This window comes from Phaethon aethereus (genome assembly GCF_964289735.1).
Source record: "Phaethon aethereus genome assembly, chromosome: 9".
Lineage (NCBI taxonomy): Eukaryota > Metazoa > Chordata > Aves > Phaethontiformes > Phaethontidae > Phaethon > Phaethon aethereus.
The window spans coordinates 3,165,372-3,188,438 of NC_138585.1; the positions used below are offsets into that span (position 1 = coordinate 3,165,372).

The following is a 23,067-nucleotide window of genomic DNA, read 5'->3' on the forward strand; positions in this document are numbered from 1 at the left end:
TGAATTAAAAGAAAAAAAATAGATTTGAAAAAGGCAGAGCGGATGCCTCAGCTGTTTCATTTTTCTCCCACATGCAGGTAGATTGTCGGGCTCCCCCTGAGCACTGTTTGTTTAATGACTACAAAGAAAGCACTTCTCATGTCACTCCAAAGAGTAAATATCTGAAGTTATGGATTAACTAACTTCCAGCAGAGCTCATGGTGGAAGAATAGATCACGCTGATTCACACTGAATAAAGCAGTAAGTGCTTCAAAAGTATTGTATCCTTCAAGATTTCAAAGTACAGCTTGCTTTAATGAAGCATAAAGCTTGTCAAAAATGTCCGGTGACAAGGGGAGGATGTCAGGGCAGACAAGAAGTGTGCTGGGGAGCTGCTGATGGGTTAAAGAGAGCAAGCAAACCAGTCTGGAGGGCCTCTGGTGAACGGCTGCTTTGGAGCTGGGATCAGAAAGTCACGGCACAACACAGCATTCAACGAGGGAGCTGCTCTGAGAAAAACAAGTGAAGGAACTAGCTGAGTTGTCTGAATAGAAGCTGTCTGCAGCATGGGGGTCATCCCCTTCACACGTACCTTCTCTTCTTTAGGTGACTCCTGCTGCAGTATGTGGAAGCTCTTCATTGTAGGGGTGCTGCTGGCTGCCTGCTCTTCACGAGTCTGTGGTACCTCAAGTAAGTTTTCATTTTAAAGATACCCTTCACCCTCTTCCAGTTGCTGCAGGTGTGTTTCCAGCTCCTCTGTCAGTGACAGGGAGTGCCTGGAATCGTTCCCATTAGGGGGCTTTGAATTCCTCTAGCCAAGGTTCACAGACACAGTGCTGGGCCGTGATGGCTGTCTGGTCACAGCCCTCATGAACCCTGCGAGCTGTCTGAGTATCCCAGAGCGCAGGCTGGAGCTTGCTGCTGCAGCACGCTGGCAGCCCATGGTTCTAGGGCAGGCTCTCTTGCTGTGCTAGGGAGGGGCTATTGCTCAGATAAAGTGTCCTTTGGGGAAGGACCACTACCAGTTTTCAGCCAGCTCTTTTCCCTGCTCGTGCTTTCACATTTTTGCTTCCAGTATTTTACAGCAATAAAGATGCAAACCAAGTCCTGAAAATCCAGAAGCGGGCGAACTCTTTTCTGGAGGAGCTCAAACCAGGCTCTATGGAGCGTGAGTGCATTGAAGAGCGGTGTGACTTTGAGGAGGCCAGTGAGATATTTGAAACCAAGGAAGCAACAGTAAGTTGGTTTTTTTAAGGACGAATGCGGGACTTAACCAATCAATTGTTTATTTTCTTAAAGTATTGCAATCCAGGGCATAGGAGATCTTGCTGCCAGCAGTAAACATGCATCACTCCTGACTTCTAAGGCCTAGGTATGGTTTTGAATGTAATTGTGCTACAGTGATTGTGAAGTTACCACCTGTATGGGCCACAAAACTTGTCTGGTCATGCATGTCCCACCTGACCTAATTGTGAGGTTTAGGTCCCAGCCAGGTAATCTTAATCCCCGTTTGATTCCATTGGCTATTCTTGCTGCCACCAAGTTTTTCCCAGTCCTTCCAGTCCTGTGCTCTCTGTTACCCATCTGCCAGCCCTTGCTGGCTTTTACTGTATCTCCCCAGTCTCCCACTTGTGCCTGACAAATATTTCTCTTACCAATAGGTCCTCTCTCCTTCTCCAAACCTCATCTTTTCAACTGGACACTACCTTTATCATCAACATCACCGATTCCTGCCCCTTTCGAGTCCCAGTTGTTGTGTTGGCTTGGACTTTTTCTTACTGTGTTAAGCAGAGTAGGCTTGCCACACAGGACGAACCAGTCCTTGCTGTCCCTCAGACCCCAGGGTGGAGTGGGGTCTGTCTTCACAATGCCTCCCTTTTGTCTAACTGGGCACAAATGAATTGTGCATTCAGCATCACAGGTGACTCACCTGGCAGTAAGTGACAAGAAAGCAGAAAAGCTGTGGGGATGTTGAGGGGTTGTGGTGCTGGTGGGTCTGCAAGCAGGGCAGGTGGATCTGTGCTGAGTGCAGGCAATACAGGAATGTCTGTGTTGGCCAGTTTTGTTGGTTTGTAGTGCCAGTCACTACACTGTCAAGAAGAATGAGACCAATGCTTTTGACTGGGCTGCTGTGTTCTGTTGGCCAAGACCATGATACACTTTAAATCTCTTGCTTGTTAAAAATCTATTTCTAGCCTTAATGTAAGTTTTGTTTCTCCACAGCGAGACTTTTGGAGCAAGTATGTAGGTAAGTAAAAGACATTCCTAATCAGTTCTCTGTGTTTCCTCAAGGGTAACTAGTACTCAGCCTTTCTGCTGCCATGTATCACATACAGATTCAAATTCTCACTCTCTCTTACATGGGATGTGCAAAGAATGTTTTCCTGTCCTATCATGCAAGCAACTTTCCCAAAAAACTTGAAGTGCATCTGTGCCTATCATCAGTCATCTCCCAGAGCTAAGGCATTGGTCAAAAGTGCTTTCTGATGCTCTGACCCTGCCTGACATGATCCAGAGATGAGCCCCACCTCTGCTCTTCACTTCCACAGTCACCTGCCTCTCCCTGTCTGCCTCAGGTTTTGCTCTTTCTTCCCCTTCTGCCAACTTCACTCACTCTGCAGCTGTAATTCAGAACCCAAACAAACGCCTTTGTCGCTGGGCTGGCACCACGGAAGTGTCACCATGCAGTGGCAGAAACTGTGGGTGATGCTTGGGAATCTGTGGAGGGTCTGTTCATGTTAATGTTTGATCTGTGAGCTCTGTATGATGGTTGTCCTGCCTCCTGTCCTTTCAGATGGAGATCAGTGTGTCCCAGAGCCTTGTTCCAACGGGACCTGCAAGGACAATATTGGAAAATTTTCCTGCATCTGCAACAAAGGCTGGGAGGGGGTTTTGTGCAATTATGGTAATGTGGCCTTTAATCCACTATAAAATAGTATTCTTTGTGACAGGGATCTCTGTGTAATAGGGATCAACACTTTTGTCATGGCACAGTATACTCACTTTCTTTACTGATGTGATTTCTCTTTTCCTTCATGATGTGGTAAAAAGATTATCTCTGCTTATCTAAAGCAAAATGAACTTTGTGTTGCCATGAGAGAGGTCTGGAGATCGGAGATATCTAAATTTTCCAGAAGTACTGAAAATAATTGTGTAAAGCAGGGTTTTCAGTTACTTTAGAACTGTCAGCACAGGGATGGTGGTGGGTTTTTTCAACAATACAGGGGGGAAAAAACAATCCACTGCAAATATTTGATTGTCGTTACTATGACAGTTTCTTCCTTGGACAAAAGCTGGATAGCATATTTAGGGATGAACATGCGTCATGTACCATCAACACTTTGCTCTGTCTGACTTGCACTCAGTGACAGTGAATTTTCTGTTTTCCAGTCAACCTGCCCTGAGAGTAATCTCTGTTTTCTCCATCTCCCCACTGCCTTATTCCAGCCCGAGTGCCATTAAAGGCCACAACTGTCATCCCAAATCCATTGTCAGCTGTTGCTGTCTTGAATCACGATGTCATTTTGCCACTTTACCTTCCTGTGACTCTTTGGCTTTCCAACTGCTTATGTCTCTCTTGGTGTTCATTTTTTCCACAGAGGTCAAATACACCAACTGTTCTGTCAATAATGGAGGATGTGAACATTTCTGTAGGGATGACCCTGCCAACCAGTGCCGCTCTTGCAGCTGTGCTTCTGGGTATCAACTGATGAATGACCATACCACGTGCAAGCCTGTAGGTACGTAAGAGGAGGATGTTCGTAGTCTGGATTTGACAGAGGATTCTTCAAACACGAAGTAAGAGGGCTTTATGGGAGAATTGTCTGCAGTGCACTTTGTCCCAGTTTTGGAAACAACCATTCCATGCAGAGTAACTCTGTGCCTGCATTTCCCAACTCCATACCCACTTTATGGCCTTTAACCTGTGTTTGCCTCATGGAGAAATCGGGGAAATGGAGAAACTGCCTCCTCTGAAAAGCACCGAGGGACTTCCATGAGGCCACTGCATAGTATTGCCTAGATTAGAGAGATGGAGGGAATGCTTTAGAAAGAGGTTTTGTATTGGGTGATCTGGTCTTTGCTAATTAACTTTCTCTGCATCTCCTGTAGTGGAGTTCCCCTGTGGAAGAGTGAAAATGGACTACATTGAAGCCAAAGCAGGATTCAATATTCGCCTTATTGAGGGAAAAGCAGGAAGAAGGGGAGACAGCCCTTGGCAGGTAAGGAGAAATGAGTTTTTCACCGCACATAGTTCAGGCTCTTCCCAAACAGCTCTGCCTGCCTAGCTGCTGCAGAAAGGCTCCTACATTACTAGTGGTGGTGTCACATGAAGCTAAGATTCCCTTAACTTAGCTTTTTGAAAAGCAACCCAGAGTTGGAGTAACAGGAGAAAATCGTTTATTATCAGTTAGGACTCTTGACCTTGTCACTGTTGCCAAGTTTTTTACCTTACCTTGCCAACCATGTCAAGAGAGAGGATAGTGATGACATTTACCTACTCTGTTGCTTCCTCCTCGGGAAGACCACTTAATTGCTGCAGTTCATGCTGTGTGATGCATGCCCCAGCTACTGTAACCGCCTTATGGTAGGACTGTGAGGTAATCTTCTCCCCCTTTCTGCATGGATCTGTTCTTATAAGCCTCATCTCTCATAAGTTAGCAGATTTAATCAGTAAACTATGCCATAGCTTCACAGAGCAGGTTGGGCCATCGCAGAGAAAGGGAAGACCCTGCAGAGCTTATTGCGGAACTAATGAATGCGTATAATCAGGGCCTGGTTCTCTTTGACATTAAAAGCCCTTATACAGTGTAGCATGAGAGTTGCAGCCTGAGATGATGTGCTGCCTCTGAGCTTCGTGTCTCAAAGCTTTGAAGGGAAGTGATTGTGCCCCTGTACTCGGCACTGGTGAGGCCGCACCTTGAATACTGTGTTCAGTTTTGGGCCCCTCACTACAAGAAGGATGCTGAGGTGCTGGAGCGTGTCCAGAGAAGGGCAACAAAGCTGGTGAGGGGTCTGGAGCACAAGTCTTATGAGGAGCGGCTGAGGGAACTGGGGTTGTTTAGTCTGGAGAAGAGGAGGCTGAGGGGAGACCTTATCGCTCTCTACAACTACCTGAAAGGGGGTTGTGGCGATGAGGGTGTTGGTCTCTTCTCCCAAGTAACTAGTGATAGGACAAGAGGAAATGGCCTCAAGTTGCGCCAGGGGAGGTTTACATTGGATATTAGGAAAAATTTCTTCACTGAGAGGGTGGTCAGGCATTGGAACAGGCTGCCCAGGGAGGTGGTGGAGTCGCCGTCTCTGGAAGTGTTCAAAAAACGTGTGGATGTGGCGCTTCAGGACATGGTTTAGGGGACATGGTGGTTCTGGATTAATGGTTGGACTTGATGATCTTAAAGGTCCTTTCCAACCTAGTGATTCTGTGATTCTGTGAAGTACCAAAGTGGTTCTTTGCAGTGACCAGCATCGTCCCATGCTGATTTGGATGAGTCCAGCCTCTTTCAGGAAGAATATTGAAAACTTTTTTGTAGGTGTTCCACAGAGACCTTATTCATAGTGCTTTTGTCCCACTGTAGGGCTTTGGCTCCAATTAATGTGACATGCTTTGGTGCTTGATGCATCTGGGCATTTTGCAACCACAAAGAAGAATGTGTACAATATTTTGTGAGCCATGTTCCATGCATTGTCAGACCTCTCTTTTTTTGTTACAGATTATGCTGCAAAATAGCAAAGGGAGATTTCTGTGTGGGGGTGTTCTCATCCATCCATCTTGGGTCCTAACGGCTGCACACTGCACTGAGGCAGAAGAGAAGGGGCTCAAAGTAAGACTTGGTATGGAAAAAAAGTCTGTCCCTGGTTTTTTTTTGAAGTATAACTGTTTCATTCCCAAGGTTTATCATCTCATGAGAAAAACTAGCAGGTTATGAAGACGAAAGTCCTTCTTGGTTGTAGGAGTAGGTTGTCTAGGAAGTGTTTAATATGCATCTTAGCACAAAACAAAAGGTTTAGTAAAAATCAAATTTTATTTCAGGCACCATCAGCCTTACTATGGAAGTGAGCTGATGTCTTCTTAGTACTGCTACTTGTCTATAAAGTAGGAAGACTTGATCTCTTCTGCTTATGTTTTTCTGGTGATGAAAATATTCAGGATCATCCCAATAGTGAAAAAAAAAAAAAATCTTGATCCCAGGAGGAGAATGTCACAGTGCCTCTTCCTGCCTTTTCATACATTTGAACACCATTACTTAGGAGAGTTTCAGTAGCGAAGGAGGAGAGGTGCTGCAGAATGGCAACACTGCCTTCACTGGTACTGCTGCTCTTAAGCATGAGAAAAGCTATGTCAAGTACAGCACTGCTCCTGAATTAACCGACAAAAATAATTAGTGTTCCGTTCACACTTAAGTAGAAAAAACATTTTTTATCAGTGTTTTCTCTCTACCATTGGTGACAGAGGCATAACAGCTCAACTGCTTGCTTTCTCTGCTAGTGAAGATAGGTTGTTCCCAGTAATTGCAGGAAGTCTTGCAAATATATTGTCTGTATACACAGCCCGGGAAAGGTATTGTCTGTGTGCATGTTCCATATACGCTGTGGAGGTGCAGATGTTTGAGAACAGATTCAATAAGGCACGTACGGATGGATGCGTTTATGTACATCCTCCGTTGTTCAACATAAAGGATGAATGGAAAAGCGTGTGATACAGCCTTGGTCCTCTTAGTGCCAGAATATCCACCTTTTCTGCAGAGGGACATCAAATTAGAAGTGCATGTGGTAGATTGGAAATACGCTTACAGACCACACGTCTCCAAGCACTTCAGTTACTAGTAAGTCATTTTCTTCCCTTTCAAGTGATTGCCAATAGGTATGTAAGCCAAGTTTGCTTGGTAAAGGGTCTTGGAATGTTTTAGGGGAAAAGCAACTGTCGGATGTGGTGTTTGAATGCTCTGCAATGCTAGATGTAGCTTTGAGTGTAACTCGAAGGGCACAGGTTGGAGGGAAAATGGTAACTAGGGGAAGTATTGAGGCTGCACTTAAATTACTCCACCCTGGCCTCGTCCTGCAGGTCTCAGTAGAGATCTGTGCAGTCTGACAAGCTTTCAGGTGGGATCTGTCAAGACAGTCCTGTGCTGTCCAAACAAAAAGTGATTTTCAGTGGGTGAAGAAAAGTGTCGGCACTTGAGAACCCAGATTTGAGTTGGTTTTTTGGGTTGGGTTTTTTGGGTTTTTTTGGCTTAAATGAAACTCAAGAGACGTCTCACACACAAATTTGGGGTAAGTATACAGAGTAATTTATGGTGTAAGCATGATCAGCAGTAGGGGCTCGAATTTCTTTCACTCCCCTAGCTGCCCAAAGGACTTTCCTTATTCATAGAGGAAGAAGCAAGTGTGTGGTCATGGACTGAGAGCTGTGACGCATGAGAGGAGAATCTTTCTCGTTGAGTCGTGAGAAAAGTCCTTTACTGTGGTGTGGGTGTGCAGGACCGAGGTGCCTACAACCTGAGACTTGACCAAGAGAGAAGAGATTCTTTCTCCAAACAATACTCCAGGTCAAGCAGAAGGGAACCTTCTGAAGACTAAGCGTAACATCACATGGTTGTCCTTTTACGTGTACCTTTTGGGCATTTCACTGCCACCAGAAGAGCAGTTCTTGTCAGAAAAACGTATGCTTTAAACCTTAGAGACATCTAGTGAGGTACATGGAACAGAGTTTTGAATGGAGACATTGCCACGTCTGTCGGGGCAGGTGTGAGCTCCATCAGAGTAATGAAGGTGTTCGTACTGAGCCTGCAGAGGTCATGCTCGACCTGCCTCTGTCACGCTGGGATACCCAACGCTGTTCTGGACTTTTCCCGCTGCAGCTTTCTGCTCGACGTCCACAAGAGCAAAACTGGAGGGGAAACTCACGTTTGGGTTTGCACTCTTGACCTTGGGGAGTAGTCTTGTAGCAGGACACAAATGGCTTTCTAGTGTCTGAAGTGAAAAGTTAGAGTAGCTGAAGTTTTGAAAGATGGATTTCAGAAGAACCCAGTTTTCCTGTTTGTGGTTCTTGTTCCTGCATCTCCAGCTTAAGAGCATCCAGAAGTGTGTTCAGAGCTCCAAGAAAACAGAGCAGATAGGTGAATATAATGATTCAGTTCAAAATACTGTCTCTCACTTCAGAGGACAGGTCTCATACTTCCTTATTTATGTAGGACTTCACAATTAATATTTTTCTGCCAGCAACAAGATTATGATGCTTTTTATTGTGTAGAAGGAACTAGATGCATTGCAAACAGCCTCTAGGTTCAGTACATCCAGATGTGGATAGGACTTGTGGAATTTGAAACTCTTGGAGTGGGTGACTCAACTGAGAAAGGAAGTATTCATGACCAGAAGGTCAAATGGTCTTCTCCTGAGCTGGGGTAGAGGAGCTGTTCCTACAGTAGCATCGGTGTGAAAGCTGTCACCCCTTGTTGGGAGGTGTCTCGGGCTACAGACAGATCATGGCCATGCTTGTGTACAGAGCATGTGAAGCCTAGCAGAAAGTATCCTCCTACAGAACTAAACTGCCTTCCTCAGAGCAGCTGATCTGAGAGTGTCCGAATCCAGAGTTATTTCTGAGGCCTAAAGCAGAGGTTTGTGTCTGTGAAGACAGGAGTAGACCCCTGCCTCTTACCTGCCAGTCAGCCCCCAGCCACAGCAGCTGCAGAGTGGGTAGCAAGGAAGCGTGTTATGGACACTGTTGCCATGAAGAGGAGAGGTCATGATAGCAGAAAAAAAACCCAGATTTGTGAGTGTTGGCTTGATAATAACAAGTCCTTCAGGCTCTGGTACTACGTAATACAGGTGCCCGTCAGAGCAGTTTCAGCCGTCTGCTGTGGCATGTATGAAATGTCCATTGGCTGTCTGCAGGGAACGAGAGGAGAGACTCAGAAATAATTAGTCTGGAAGTCCAAGATCCAAAGCTGGACTTAAGGGGTCTTTTGAGAATCTGTTTCTGGAAATACTGTGGATCATAACATCCCTATGCTTGGAGACGCTGACTCTTTACAGAAAAAAAACCCCGCAGAGCTGCAATACCTCACTGACAGGCTCAAGCACAGGGGAGCTTACACTGAAGCAAGCGACTTCAGAAGACCTTGGTCACGCAAAGTCAGAGCAACTTGGCTTTAGAGTTTGTATCTGGAGGGATTCAAATGAGACTGAAAGAAGGCTAAAGTTAACAGCGGGGTGGGGGAACAAATTTGAAGGATAATGTTGTGAAGCACGCATTTGAAAAGGTAGTGATAAAGAGCAGCTTCCAACTCACAGAGAAGGAAAGGACACTTCTGTCACACACGTGCAGCACAGGGAGAGGTGAGGTGTCAGCCTGGATGTCCTGCCACCTCATGTGCTTGGACGTGTGCCTGCCTGCGGCTCGAATGTGCATAATGGCCAGTTCTCCAAAGAAGTGTTTTTATCAAGTACATACTGAAGCAGGCCTTGATGTGAAGCTTAAATTAACCAACAGCACAGTTCAAATATTGACAGCCATTGATAATTATTCTTGGGACTATCTCTTCACATCCTATCAGAGAAATCTGTTTCTGTCTTTTCCAGTGTACCACAAGTGACTTGTTCTTGCCTTTCTGGCCCTTTTCAACTTAGTTTCCTGTTTACTGTTCCATAACTGCTTGGCCCCAAAGTGGCCATGATCATGTAGCACAATTAACAACTAAGTCGTCTTTAAGTAGTCAAAAATTCCTTAAAATACAGATGCAAGATTTCAGAAGGGAATAGCCTTACCGGTCAGCCATCATTTATCGTATAAATCCTGAAGTTCAGTCATTCAGGCACTGGTTATACAGCATAAAGCTCATGTACTGTTGTAAATGTCTTGCTTTGCTGTATGCTTGCTCTCCCAGCTTTTAGTGCTGACTCCAAGAAGATTGTTTTCCTCCTGAAGATCTCTCCAGTTACACGAGCGTACTGTAATACCAACACAACAGGGCAACACATAGGCATTTCAGTTTCTCAGCTGATGACCACGCCTCTAGGGTACTCATTCATTTAGTACTGTCTGTATTCATGATGTAGGTAAATACGGCAACTTTACAGATCTGTCCATCTAGTATGAACACTATTAACCTATCACATAAAATGAACAAATGTCTGTATTACAAGAGAAGTAGAAAGGTGAAGTACAGTCCTAAATCCCAATGTAATCCAGATGCCTTGGTGTTCAAGGTGAAGGAAGATTCGGTAGCATCTGTCATCTTCTTGTTTGCTCTTCCAGGTAAATTCCACCGTCTCCGTACTGAGGCAAACGAGCAAACCATTTGGGTTGATAAATATGTGAGCCATGAAAATTACACCAAGGAGACCTCCGATAATGACATAGCCATGCTGCACTTGGCTGAGCCCGTGATGTATAACAAATACATGCTCCCTATCTGTCTTCCCACCCGCGACCTGGCGGAACAGGAGCTGACAAGAAGTGGGAAGCAGATGGTGGTAACTGGCTGGGGCAGCACAAGTGATGTTAACAACAGTTACTCTACTTTCCTCGGTTATATTCAAATCCCCATGGTTCCCCGGAACGAGTGTGCCCAGGCGATGAGATTTGGCATCTCTGAAAACATGCTGTGTGCTGGGAGCTTAGGAGACAAAAAAGATTCCTGCAGTGGGGACAGTGGAGGCCCTATGATCACTAAATATAAGGATACTTGGTTTTTGGTAGGACTGGTGAGTTGGGGTGAAGGCTGTGGAAGAAGGGAGAAATTTGGGGTCTACACCAAAGTTAGTCAGTATCTTGAGTGGATCCAGCACCACATAGATGAGATGTCAGCTCCTAGGAAGGGTTGATTCTGACGCTGAGAGTGTGGAATATTGTGGCTGTGTGCCAGTGACTGTGCAGTGTAATGTACTGTTGGATCTTCGGTATTAAATATAGAGTATGTGTTAACCTTGTGTACTGTTTTCCTTGGTACCTGTTTTTTTTGCTGCTTTTTTGTTTCTTTTTTACATTGTTTATATAAGTTAGTTTCCAGGTTATGTTGTTTATTTGTAGCATGGCCCTACTTAGGCCTTACAGGCGAGAAATAACACCCTGTAATGCTGAGATGCTGTACAACCTTGTAGAAAATAAGCTAGTCCGTGGTCAGATGACTCCACCTTTGAAGTGTAAAATGACTGAATTGGTTGGGGTGGGGGGCAGGAAGGGACAGAGAAAAGCATTTTAACAGTCACCAGAGTGATAGAGTTCTGTCATTTCAGCTTCACTCTAAGGTATTATCCACAGTAACTGGTTTGGTTTGCTCTGCATTTGTATAATTTTTCTTGCAACACAATGAAATTTTAGTAACATCATCACTGTCTCCACTCATTCACACCTTGCTCCAGTGCTCACAGATTAAGTTGATTCAGCAGGTCACTAGAACTTCTCCGTATTTTCTCTTCTTTGCACACTCGATGCCTGATTTTACCCCCCACTGGGCTTCCTTAAGTCAGTGGGAATTCTGGTGTTATTCAGCAAATGGAGGTTTAATTCCAAGCTTTCGCATGCTCTATTTATCCTGAGGTCCATAAATCTCTTCTAATTAGCAAGCTAAGCAAACACTTTTGTTCATTCCTATTCTAGTGAATGCAATCAATGCCACAATATGCAGGCTATATTAGCATTACTAATACTTACTGATTAATATACGTGTGTGTTTGCGCCTGTGTCTGTATGTCTGTGTGTGTATCAGTAAATAAAATAAAGATACACAGCACCAATAAGTTCATCCGAAGTAGCAATAGTCAAAATGAAGTTTAGTATCACAATTTGTACTTGTTTTTAGCACTTTTAGCACTTAAGCCTGCTAAATATAATTAATCTGGTTTTTAAAAAAAAAAAAAAAAAGGTGAAACTGTGTTTCCAACATTTCAGTCAGGATTTTGACCCCTGTTTGGATCAGTGAGTAACTTCAGTCTGCTCTTGTGATGAGATTATTAAATGAAAAAAAACCTCAGGTACAACAAAATTGTATTAGTATTTGTAAGATATTTAATATGGTGGTTTAATATCTCTTAAACTTGTGGACTTAGTCCTGTTGACTTACAAGCTGCTTAAGTGCTTATTAAGCAAGTGCTGAAGTTGATTCATGCGTTAAAATAACATTCACGCATTAAACAACAGTCAGGCTAAGGGCTTCATGTTGGAGGTAAGCTGAAAACCGAAGAGTACAGTAGTTACCATCTCTCTGTGTCTCTGTCTCTCTCTTTCTCTTTTTTCCCCTTCCTCTTTTTTATTTGTGGATATATTTAAGGATCAACGAACGTTAAAGAATAATGCTTTGAACAGCAGCCTTCCAGCGAGGGCCTGCACCAAGAACACATGTTTCTGAGAAGGTTGATGTTGCTAGTCATTGAATTACAAGGAAAAACATCGTTGTGTTCAAAGCCAGTAAAACATGGGTCTAATTAAAGGCAGAAATCGTAATGTCGGTGAATAGCTGTGACTGTTACAGGGCAATATTTGCCTTCCTGCAGGTGACTGCTGTGGATCCTCCTACACCCTCACAGCTCTGCGTATTTCAACAGATGTTTACAGGGCAGCTTGTGTATTTTCCAGATCAGTTGGTCTTATCTGCTGAAAGATGGTGGAGTGTCAGATATCTTCTCTTAAAAATTCCAGATTTTCCTGAAGAAATTTGTTGGCAAAGAACTGGCTTTTATTGTTGGAGGATGTTTTTAAGGGCTTTTTTTTTTTTAATGGCACATGTGTATGTGTGTGGAAACACATACACAATTTTCTTCTGATTTTGGATTTCAAATATGTTTCATAGAATACAGAAGGTTGTCTCTCCTCTGTCAATATTTGTGACTGGTTAATGATCAACCTCTTGACCTCATGGCTGTTCCTGGTGTACATCCAAATCTCTCTCCTGTCTTCTCCTAAAAAAATAAAGAAAAGAAAAAGGTGAGTATAATTGCATGGTTCTGTGTAAAGTGAATACATTATGGATCCCGTTTTTTTGGAAAAATTATACATGTAGCAAAGGTGCTGTCAAATCCTGGTAAATTATTTAGCCTGGGAAGGTAATACAAAGGAATACAAACTTCTGTCTTGTCACTTTTACTGCCAGGTATGTGGTGGGTGGTTTCCTCACTGGGGCTTGCACATACGGTCTTACTTGCCAAGACGATCAGTACTTACACAGCAGCTGCTGCTGTTAGAAACTGCTGGCTGAAGCATGCAGCTCAGCCCTCAGCCTGGGGTCCTTCGCAGTCTAAACAAGGCTGCCGCTGGAGCTGGCCTCTGCTCAGTTTGGGCCTGATCCATGCCTCCCATGTTCACCACAGCTTTTTTTTTTTTACTTCTGTGGGCTTTGGATCAGACCCTGCAACCGCATCCTGGGCTAGGTCAATCTCTGCACGTTGCCTGGCGAACTGTTGGGATTCCTGTTGTAGTGTGCAGCATCGGTGTGGCTGGGAGAAACAATGGACATCAGATCAAAATGAACTGGGTAGAATTTGCTTTCTTTGTCCCTTCTCTTGTCCTCTTGCTTGATTCTTCTTCCTCTTTTTTGCAGGCTAATTCACCCGTGTTGTTTTTGTGACAATACACCGATTTCATTCTTCTTTTCCTTCTGAAGGAAATCATCAGGAAAGTCAGAGTATTCTGAATGCTCACGAAGATGGAGAGCAGTTTCTCGCTTGTGACATTCTTCCTCCTGATGTGCTTCATCAACAGCAGCTGTTCATTTTCATATTCAGGTAGGTACTTCTGAGTTCCATTTTTAACTCAATGGTCTTATTGTGGCAATCTTGGCATTTAAACTGAAACTGCATTCCTTTTCTGAACACAAACTCCTGTGGGTTGAAGAGGCATTTCCTGAAATGCACAAGAAAAAATGAATATTCATATATGTATTTCGAAGAGAAGTCAGCCTTTCTAAACTTCCTACTTAGACCACTATCCTGTTGAAAAGTATTCTCCTTGTGACATGGAACCCAAAATCTGAATTATTTTTGCATGGCAAAGTTTTCTGATTTGGGAAGCTAAAATTAGGCACTTTGAACACGTGTTCTCAGACCTCATGTTGATTTTACTACAACACCACTCAAGATTTGGAAATGGCTTCAGAGAACAGGTGTGAGAATGCACAGGATCTCACAAATCATTATGGCTGCCCTTGCAGAGGAGGAAGAGCAGAAGTAGAAGTGGTATCTGCAAACCAAAGGCTTTACAGCAGGCATGTCCTCTATGTGGGATACCTACTTAACATAGGTCAATCCTTTAAAGATGACCCCAGAACTCAAGGGGTGGCGAAGCGCAATTTTACTGATGTAAGTCAAAGGCATTTTCCCCATTACCAGACAGCAAGATCTGTCCAAAGCTTGTCTCGGCTAAGAGTTTTTGTGGGCTGTTTCTAATTGCCTAGAAATTTCAGTCATTGCTATAGATACCGATCCTGCATCTGCAAAGAAATGTGTGTCTTTATGGTCCATCTCCAAAACTGGGTTCTTTGTCAAAGGGTTTTGACTTGTCTAGGACACTAAACCACAACTAGGAAAACAGAGTACTGTTAAGTGACCTGTATGAATTTTAGTAGGCTTTGTCAGGATTACAAAGGGAGCTTTCTTCTTAAAACGCTTCTCAGCAGCAGTTTTTCAGTCTGTCAGGTGGATGGGGTTTGGATATAGGGCCACACTTCTGGAGATGGAGGTTTTTGCCTTTTTGTTACAACTTCTCTAAATAGTGGTGGCACATGGTATCAGTACATCCACGGGCTGAGCAAGCCCTCTATTTCCCTCAGAGCACCCTGGCTGGAAAGAAGGGAGGACCTTACTGCTATATTCTCTGTTCTGGCCACTCCTCCCTTAATTTATTGTCAGTAATAGCTCTTAAGACATTGCAGGAGGGGACGGTAAATAGCTTAGCGAAGCGAAGTCGATATGAACTAAATATAAGTACAAAACTGACACTTTATGTATTTCTCTTAATGAAGAAGAGGCGTCTGTCCTATTGTGGCCACAGTAGCTACCTGGGAAGCACTGGGTCTCCATTACTGAATATCTGACAAAGGTGTCGCCACATACCACCCAAACCTCTCCTTTCAGCTTTATTTCCACATGCGCACAGAGCCAGGCACCCAAGAATTGTTGTGAATCAGGATAGTGAGGCACAAAAATATAACCAGCCCCCAAAGAATAATACTCAAGAGTCTTATGGAATAAAAAAATTATTTCTGCATTAATCTGCAAGTCTCAGTAGTGAGTCTTTTGATCCACTAAAAGAAAGCTTAAAGTACTAGTGTCTTTTCTGGAACGCAGGCTAATTTTATTTTCCTTAGGGCTGCTTACGTAGTTTCCTGCTCGGTGCCTTTATACTGTTTACTCGACTGAAAGTGTGCATGACTCTGACTGTTCTAATGCTGGTTTGTTGTCTTCCAGTATCAACTGTTCAATTTTGTTTTTCTAGTGTTTATGAGAAAAGACGAAGCACACGAGGTGCTGAAAGTCCATAAACGTGCTAACTATTTTCTAGAAGAGATTCGTCCAGGGAATTTGGAGAGAGAATGCAGTGAGGAAAAGTGTTCATTTGAGGAGGCTAAGGAGATCTTCCATTCGCAGGAGAAAACAGTAAGAAACTTTATTTTAGGAAAAAGAGAGGAGAGTTAACAGTGAGCTGTAAGTAATCCTTCCCAAGCACGCTCTGACAAGTGTGCACCTATGGATTCTGCAGCTCGGTAGTCAGGATGGGTCACTCAAGGCACCTGTGAGATCTCACTTTCTACGCCAGTGCTCAGTTTGTTGTGTAAATATTAAAACAAAATTCCTTAAAAGTATCCAAAACCTCTTTCTGTGAGAGCCTCAATCCAGCAGCGTGATTCTGACATTTTCAGAGGTCGCCTGCTGGATCAGACCTCGGTCCACAATGCAAACGAAAGCAAACTGCATGGTGATGATCAGGAGATCTGCTCCGAGAATGTATTTTATGGTTCTAATCAAAATGTTAATTTCCGTGCACCCTAAAAAATACAGTTTTCTAAATTATCTCTTCAGTAACCAATATGTCTACTTACCGACTGTTTTCTTCATTTGTGTTTTCTTCTTGCAGATGGAGTTTTGGTTCAATTACAAAGGTAAGTAAAAAGGGAATTTAAAAAAAAATCTGTTTCTTGTGTCCCTTCTGGGTACAAAGAATTATGTGGCAGTTTAAAGCCAGGCTTCTCTTAGTTCCTGGAATTACACTCTGCCTTGTTTCTTCTTCTTAGGTTTAAATCCATGTAGTACCAATCCCTGTAACAATGGTGGAGTCTGCAAAATAAGACACTACAATTACTTTTGCATCTGCCCCCCAAAATTTGGAGGAGACAACTGTGAAAAAGGTGAGTACAGGAACAGACACATTGACATTTGTTGTGAAGAAGGGATTACGGCTGGTATTTGCTCCTTGGGTACTTGAGCAGAACCTTTGCACAGGCTTCTCTCCGAGGTTATCGGTGGTGTCTTTGTCTCACACCGAACTGGTCGGTTGGTTAAGATTCATACATTAGAACGGTGTTTTCTTAGATGACACGCTGGGGAACCGCCAGCCTAGGAAGGGAATCTCGTTGTGGCAGCGGCCGTAGCTACTCCTAGCTCTGCTGTGCAGAAAAAGAGGGTAGCACCACCTCCTGTGAGGCAGCAGCTGCAGTTCTGGGCTCTTGCACTCATCTGTGCAAGCCCTGAGGAAGGCACGTGGCCATCGCCCATCTTCCCCCAAGAAGGGAGAGGGAATGGCCTCTTTTTATCACTTTAGAGGGATAACAAGTCTAGTAACTCCTGCCACAGATGCCTGTACTGGGGGTTGTTCATGGTGAGGCCATATTCTCTTTTTAATTTTATTGAGTAAATGCATCAAACAAATTAGCCAAAAAAATAGTGTTTATGTTGCAACATACAAATGATGAAAAATGAAGTAGAAAAGCTGCTTATCTCTACCAGATTTTGGTCCTCTGAAATACTGTCTCTGGTTTGCAAATGACTGAGGCATGAAATTACAGCAAAAGCCAAACTGACATGGAAATTATGAATCATAAGTAATTTCCACCCCCCAAGTGCTTTTGTCGACCTTTTCTTTTTACAGTGAAGCAATTAAATGTGATTTTTTTTGTTTTAATGTAACAACGTATAAAAAACTCAGTTTCTCGTAGACTTGGCCCCCACCAAAATGCCTAGTACTTCAAATCTGTCATGATATAAAAGATGTGGAGGTGAATCAAAAATGGATGTGTTTAGAAGCGTGTGCTCTTCCAGGCATTTTCTTGCTCCTGCTCTACAGGCAAAAAGGCCTAGAGCCCAGCTGTGGCCTCAAGACAAAGCTGGCAAATAAGAAAATGGTAGAAATGGGTGAACAACAATAGACAGTTCCTTCTGTTACCCCGCAAGTTTTCAGCAGATTTTTTCCCTACTTTCTTTCACATAACAATGGTGCCAGGAGCTGTGCGCTGCTCAGGGGTCCGTGCGTAGTAATAACCAAGTGAATGCCCGTGTGTTCCCATTGCAGAAAAGTTTGAATGCTGGTATAAGAACGGCGGGTGCTGGCAGTACTGCAGGGACAGCAGCAGCGCCTTTCATGTGGTGTGTTCCTGCGCAAAGGATTACACGCTGCACGAGGACGGGAAGAGATGCGTGCAAGCAGGTAAAGCATCAGCTTGGAGTTACTTTAGGTAAAAGAGATTTGCAGGCACCGTCTTCACTAGTTGTGGAAGAGCTACACATGCTGTAGCTACGGCAGCTTGTACTTAGTGTATGGAAAAGAGCTGTCTTTTTATAAAGTTTTGTTTATTTATTTTAACTTTTAAGGTTCTTCGCAACCCAGTGTCTCGCTTAATCTAGTGCCCCTGCGAGCACGCACTGGGTAAAGGAGCAGCAGTCCAGTCTGGGGTGGGCCTGTTCCTTCTAACAGCAGCGCAGACTTAGATCAACTTAACTGAGTTATGAAGCTGAACTGCAGCGTTAGGAGGCGAGAGGACATGACAAAGGTTTTCGACACTTTGTGTTAAGGCAACCTATCACAGGGGGAGCGCTGGGTTTGGATTCTGTCCTGAAGAGAGCCCTCGGCAGACTGCTCCTGGATGCCTGTGGCTCAGTAAAAGGCACAGCCCTGTGCAGCTTGTCTCGGTAATCAGCTCTAAACACCTTGGTCAGATGATGATGGGGCTGGGTGGCCAAAGTGGAGTTTGACAGCAAGATGGCAGAGTTGTTCCTGAGCTCTGACAGAAGGGTTGAATCCCATTCCTGGATGGGAAAAGTGCTGCTTTTGTGTTAAGAGTTTGACATGACACCACACCCCCTAAACTCAAATCTTTATTTCTGTCTTTGCTCCCTGCAGCACCATTTCCATGTGGCCTGATTAAAGCCAGGCAGGCTCTGGAGGAAGAGCGGCTGGGGCAGAAAAGGCTCCCGAGGGGACTGCATGAGCGCGGGGACACTGCGGCCAAGTGGAATGAGAGCACGGAGGGCACAGTTAGGCAAACGGAGCTGGAACAAAGTGCTGTTGGGGAAAATGGGACCTTAAAGGATGCCTTTGGGCAGAGCATGCGCACGGAGGGCGACGCTGGACAGACTGAGGAGGCAGGAGGTGCTTCCAGCTGGAAGGAGACGTGGGTGGACTCTGTTCCCCAGAAGCCGCTGGGGGGGGATGCTGCTGGGCAGGAGGTGGGGGGCCCCGAGCAGGACGAGGCGGTGGCACGCACCGCCAGGCCTGGCAAACCCGGGATAGGCCCGGCTCCGTGGGGTGAGGCAACGCAGGGCCCTGCGTGGCAGAGTGAGACCACAGCACCTGCTGCCCCGTGGGAAGAGATGGTGGGAAATGCTGCTGGGCAAAACCAAACAACAGGGGAGCGCGCCAGCCAGAACCACACAGGGGCCGTTCAACCCCCGCGTGATGGGCTTGATCAGAGCAGTGACTGGGGAAATGGTGCAGACATGCCCCAGTTCCTCCTGATGAACATCAGCTCTACTTTGGAGCACGACTCCAGGATAACAGGAGGCACTTTGTGTCATCGTGGACATTGCCCCTGGCAGGTAATACTTCTCTCCCAGTCTGGCCATAAATACTACACCTGAATGCTTTCTTACTTTACTCGTTCCATCCGGAGCAGAGTTCATCAAGCCATTATAAAGCTTTTTTTCAGGGCGAGAGCAAGCCAACCACATGTATTTCTCAAGCTTCTACAGGTCTTTTTGATGATACGTATCATCTTAGTTGCTTTATTTATCATTCTTCCCTTATCCTAGATAGATGCTTTTTTGTGATCTCAGCTTAATACATCAATCAGATCTTCTCCTGCTCTGTTGAGATTTTTTGTTTCTACATGTTCTTGGTGAAAAGCTGTGCTTCCAACTCCTCCTGGAATGGCTGGTGATATTTTTCACAAAAATTCTTCTAAGACCAGGTGAGATTCTTCATTAGAATACTTTTCATACTTGTATGAAAAGGGCTCAAGAGGGCTCTCATGTGAAGGCAAATAAGGGAACCCTCCCTGAAGTGTTTCTTTTATTTCCATGATACTGTTTTGTTCTTCTAATCTTGGTTTTGGGCTTGCGTGTGTGTGTGTCCTTATTTGTTACTAATTTTCACTTAATTTACATTGTCTCTGTTTCATCAGTGTACTATTATTGTTTATGGGCTTGTGCATAGAAAGTCTTGTCTAAAAGATCTCAGGTTATGATCAGTCTATTTTATTGCCCTCATGCAAAAATATTTTCCCATTGCACCCATCAGGAGGTATTTTACAGGGGGGAAAACTAGTAGGCTGAACCTGTACGGATAACAGAGTCATTGCACACTTTTGCAAGCCGCAGTGTCACCACCAATAAATTGTATGGGTTTCTGCCATCTTACACACTTCTAGGAGGAACAGCACCTGCTTGCCTTTTGATCAAGTGAGACCTGGTTTTGGGTTGCCTGAATGCTGCCTGACCTGTACCGTTTCTTCGTGAATTAAGGTGTTACCATCAAGGAAGCTTTAAATTTTCATTACAGCAGGCAATTTGTAACTGAAGCTTGTATTTTATATATATATTTTTTAAAGGCTTTTGCAAACTCTTTCCATTCTAGTTCTTTATAACCTAAGACAGAATTAGTCTTTGCTCCTTTTCCATGTTTTGTTCTAGCACTATTGAACAAAATTTAAAAGTATTAATTGTACACAGAATAAAATCAAAATAGCTTATGTAAAACTTGACGTTACTCCAGGAACGTCAGGAGGCCAGATGGTGTTGCACCTTTTTCCACTATTTGATTATTGTATTACCAAACTTTAAGCTTTTCCTTCAGTTTAACACATGAAATAACAGGTTCAGGGAAGAGTTTAATTGAAGAGATGCTGAGGCATTAATGGAGGTTGTAATTCTGCATAAACAAGGAAACATCTAACGCTGAGCAGCATGTGTTCACTTCTCCCTTTCCTACTCTGTAGATCACTCCAAAATTACCAGTAAAAAGGAAAAATAACAAAGTTTCCAAATTTCCACTCTTACTTGCACTTTCACTTGACAACTGAGAAAGTGAAAAACTCTTTCTAGCCCTTGTTCACGCAAACACCGCTGTTCTTTTTTAACCCAAGTACCAATGAAATACACCTAGTGTTACTGTTCTACCCCCAAAAAAATTTGAAGCCACGTGAAAAAACACAATCGTACTCATTTCCTTAGAATGCCAGTCAGCATAGCTCTAATCCTATTTGATTTTGTCAAGCTTAGTTCATCATGCTATCCTGCTCCATTGTCACAGATGTGCAGTCATTTTCTTACTGTTTTAACACCATCATCTTTGCTTGGTGCACTGTAGTCAGAACTGTTGATTTCAAGATTACAGAGCCTGCAACCAACCAGAGACCAGCAGTGCACATGAATACCTAACACAGCCCTGGTGACAAGTTCTTCCTATCTTTCACACAGGTTTTGATCCGGAATAGTAAAGATGCTGGTTTCTGTGGAGGGAGCTTAATCAGCAGCCGCTGGGTGGTCACCGCTGCTCACTGCCTTGATCTCGTCAGACCCCACCATGTTACCGTAGGTGAGTACAACTTGTGTAAACACAGGGGTAGTCTCTTCCTTAAAATGAGCTTTCTACATGAACACAGTAAGGTATGGTTCAGACACACACACACGCATCAGATTTACAGAACACTTCAGTTCCTTGGCAGCGGTGGACCAGCTGCTCCCTTTTGTTTTCATGGAGAACCTGGGAATGTGAGGCAGAGATTTCTCTTTTTGTTGCCCCTTTTGGCAATCTCATTGTGCATGGAGGCTGACCACATCTCGGGGTACATGTGGGATGGAAGGATTCCTGTAGGTGATGCTCTGCTCTCAAGTCAGTTTTGGTTTTTAATCAGCCTTAAGCTTAGTTTCATGCTGTGCTAAGGCACTGCTGCTCATTACCTGTAACTGCCTCAGAGCAGAAAGCCTGCCCCCAGTCATGTCCTACACTACCCATCATCGGTAGCAGGAATTGGAACCTCTTGCAGCAGGAATGCTGCCTGAAACCCAGCCTTGTGGTTGAAACCTCCAGAAGAGACATGCAAGAGGAGCAAACAGAATACAGCACTGGATAACTGACAGGAAACAATTCTTCTGCCTTACCCACGGCTGCATCTTAACACTTAAGTATGTCACGTTCCTGAGGGGGAAAAACACAAAGTCCCATGCAAGCTTAGACAAACTGTTCAAAATACAGCACTCACTTACTAAAAAGCATTAGCTGTATTTATGGTAAAATCCCTGCCCCAGAAGCCATAATTGCTCTAAGTATCTACTCATTCTACTCATCCAGTCAACAAGTTTGTTTTGCCTGTGAAGGGCAAACTGGTAATTTGGAGGATCACAGCAGCAGCAGCAGGAATTACTGTTACAGAGCATGATTTGTGCTGGGAGGGAAGGTCAAAAGCATTAATTCACTATCCTTCCCACCCTACGGGCTGTTTCCAGTTTGCTTAACATTTTAACTTGTCACGACTACAGGAGACTTCGACAAATACCAAAGAGAACTGAAAGAACAGAAGATTGATGTGGAACGGAGCTGGACACATCCACATTACAATTCCAACGACTACAACGGTGACATCGCCTTGTTGTACTTGAGCAGCGATGTTATTTTTAATGAGTATGCAATTCCCATCTGCCTTCCCAGCCCTACCCTTGCCACCCTGCTATCTGAAGAAGGAAGAATCGGGATGGTAAGCGGATGGGGTGCTACTCACGAGAGAGGTTCGACTCTGCGCTTCCTCATGAAGGTCCGGCTGCCCATCGTGAACATGGAGACCTGTCAGCGGTCAACAGACCGACTCATTACTGATAACATGTTCTGTGCAGGCTACAACGCTGAAGCTGCGGACGCCTGCAAAGGGGACAGTGGTGGCCCTTTCACAGTGTCTTACCACAACACTTGGTTTCTCTTGGGGATTGTAAGCTGGGGGGAGGGCTGTGCTGAAAAAGGAAAATACGGTGTATATACCAGAGTATCCAACTACATCCCCTGGATTAAAGAGATTGTTGAAAGTGTGGCAGACACAAAAAACTTTTCCATTAACTTTTCTTAAGACGATCTTTAAAAACAGAAACCACCCTACGATTACAGAGTGCTTCCATCTAAGACATTATGCAATTCCTGTCCTTAATGGTATAGAAATCAAAATTATCTTCAAAGAAATTTGAGTCTGTTTACCATAAATAGTTAAATTGCTAATTCAAGTATTACTGAGTAAAATACTTGTGTATAATAAAGAACTATTCTGCAAATAAATAATAAAGGAGACAACTACAACTTTAAATGCCCAGCAGAAAGATTTTGTTTGGTCAGTTTGTGGGGCTGGTTTTTTTAGAGAAAGCAAAAGCTTTCTGTTTCTCAAGCCTACATGCATATCCCAAAAGCAGGCAAATAATCCTGTGTGAATTAGTTGCATTTCCGGTAGTGTTCTCTGTCCTCTAGTTATGAAACACCATGCTGAACACAGCCGCTAAGGATCTGTGAAGTTGTGTCACCAAATACAACTGTTACCTCAAGTACAAGTCAGTTTACTAAAACACCAGTACTTTCTGCTACAAAACCAACGTCTGTGCGTTAGGGACTGCGCAGGAGGAACTGCCCAAGGG

General features: G+C 44.0%; 1 protein-coding gene across 1 annotated transcript; it reads left to right on the forward strand.

Annotated features, from left to right (window-relative positions):
- Positions 1–602: 602 nt before the first annotated feature.
- PROC (protein C, inactivator of coagulation factors Va and VIIIa) lies at positions 603–22,516 on the forward strand (the record flags this gene model as incomplete). The annotated part of the gene is made up of 17 exons (XM_082003442.1): positions 603–669; positions 1,055–1,215; positions 2,203–2,227; positions 2,774–2,884; positions 3,579–3,719; positions 4,090–4,199; positions 5,688–5,808; positions 10,232–10,795; positions 13,575–13,695; positions 14,121–14,268; positions 15,376–15,564; positions 16,043–16,067; positions 16,200–16,313; positions 17,474–17,608; positions 18,302–18,996; positions 20,875–20,992; positions 21,937–22,516. The coding sequence occupies 17 exons, from the start codon at positions 603–605 to the stop codon at positions 22,512–22,514; spliced, it is 3,423 nt and encodes a 1,140-aa protein (XP_081859568.1). The 3' UTR covers positions 22,515–22,516.
- Positions 22,517–23,067: the final 551 nt, after the last annotated feature.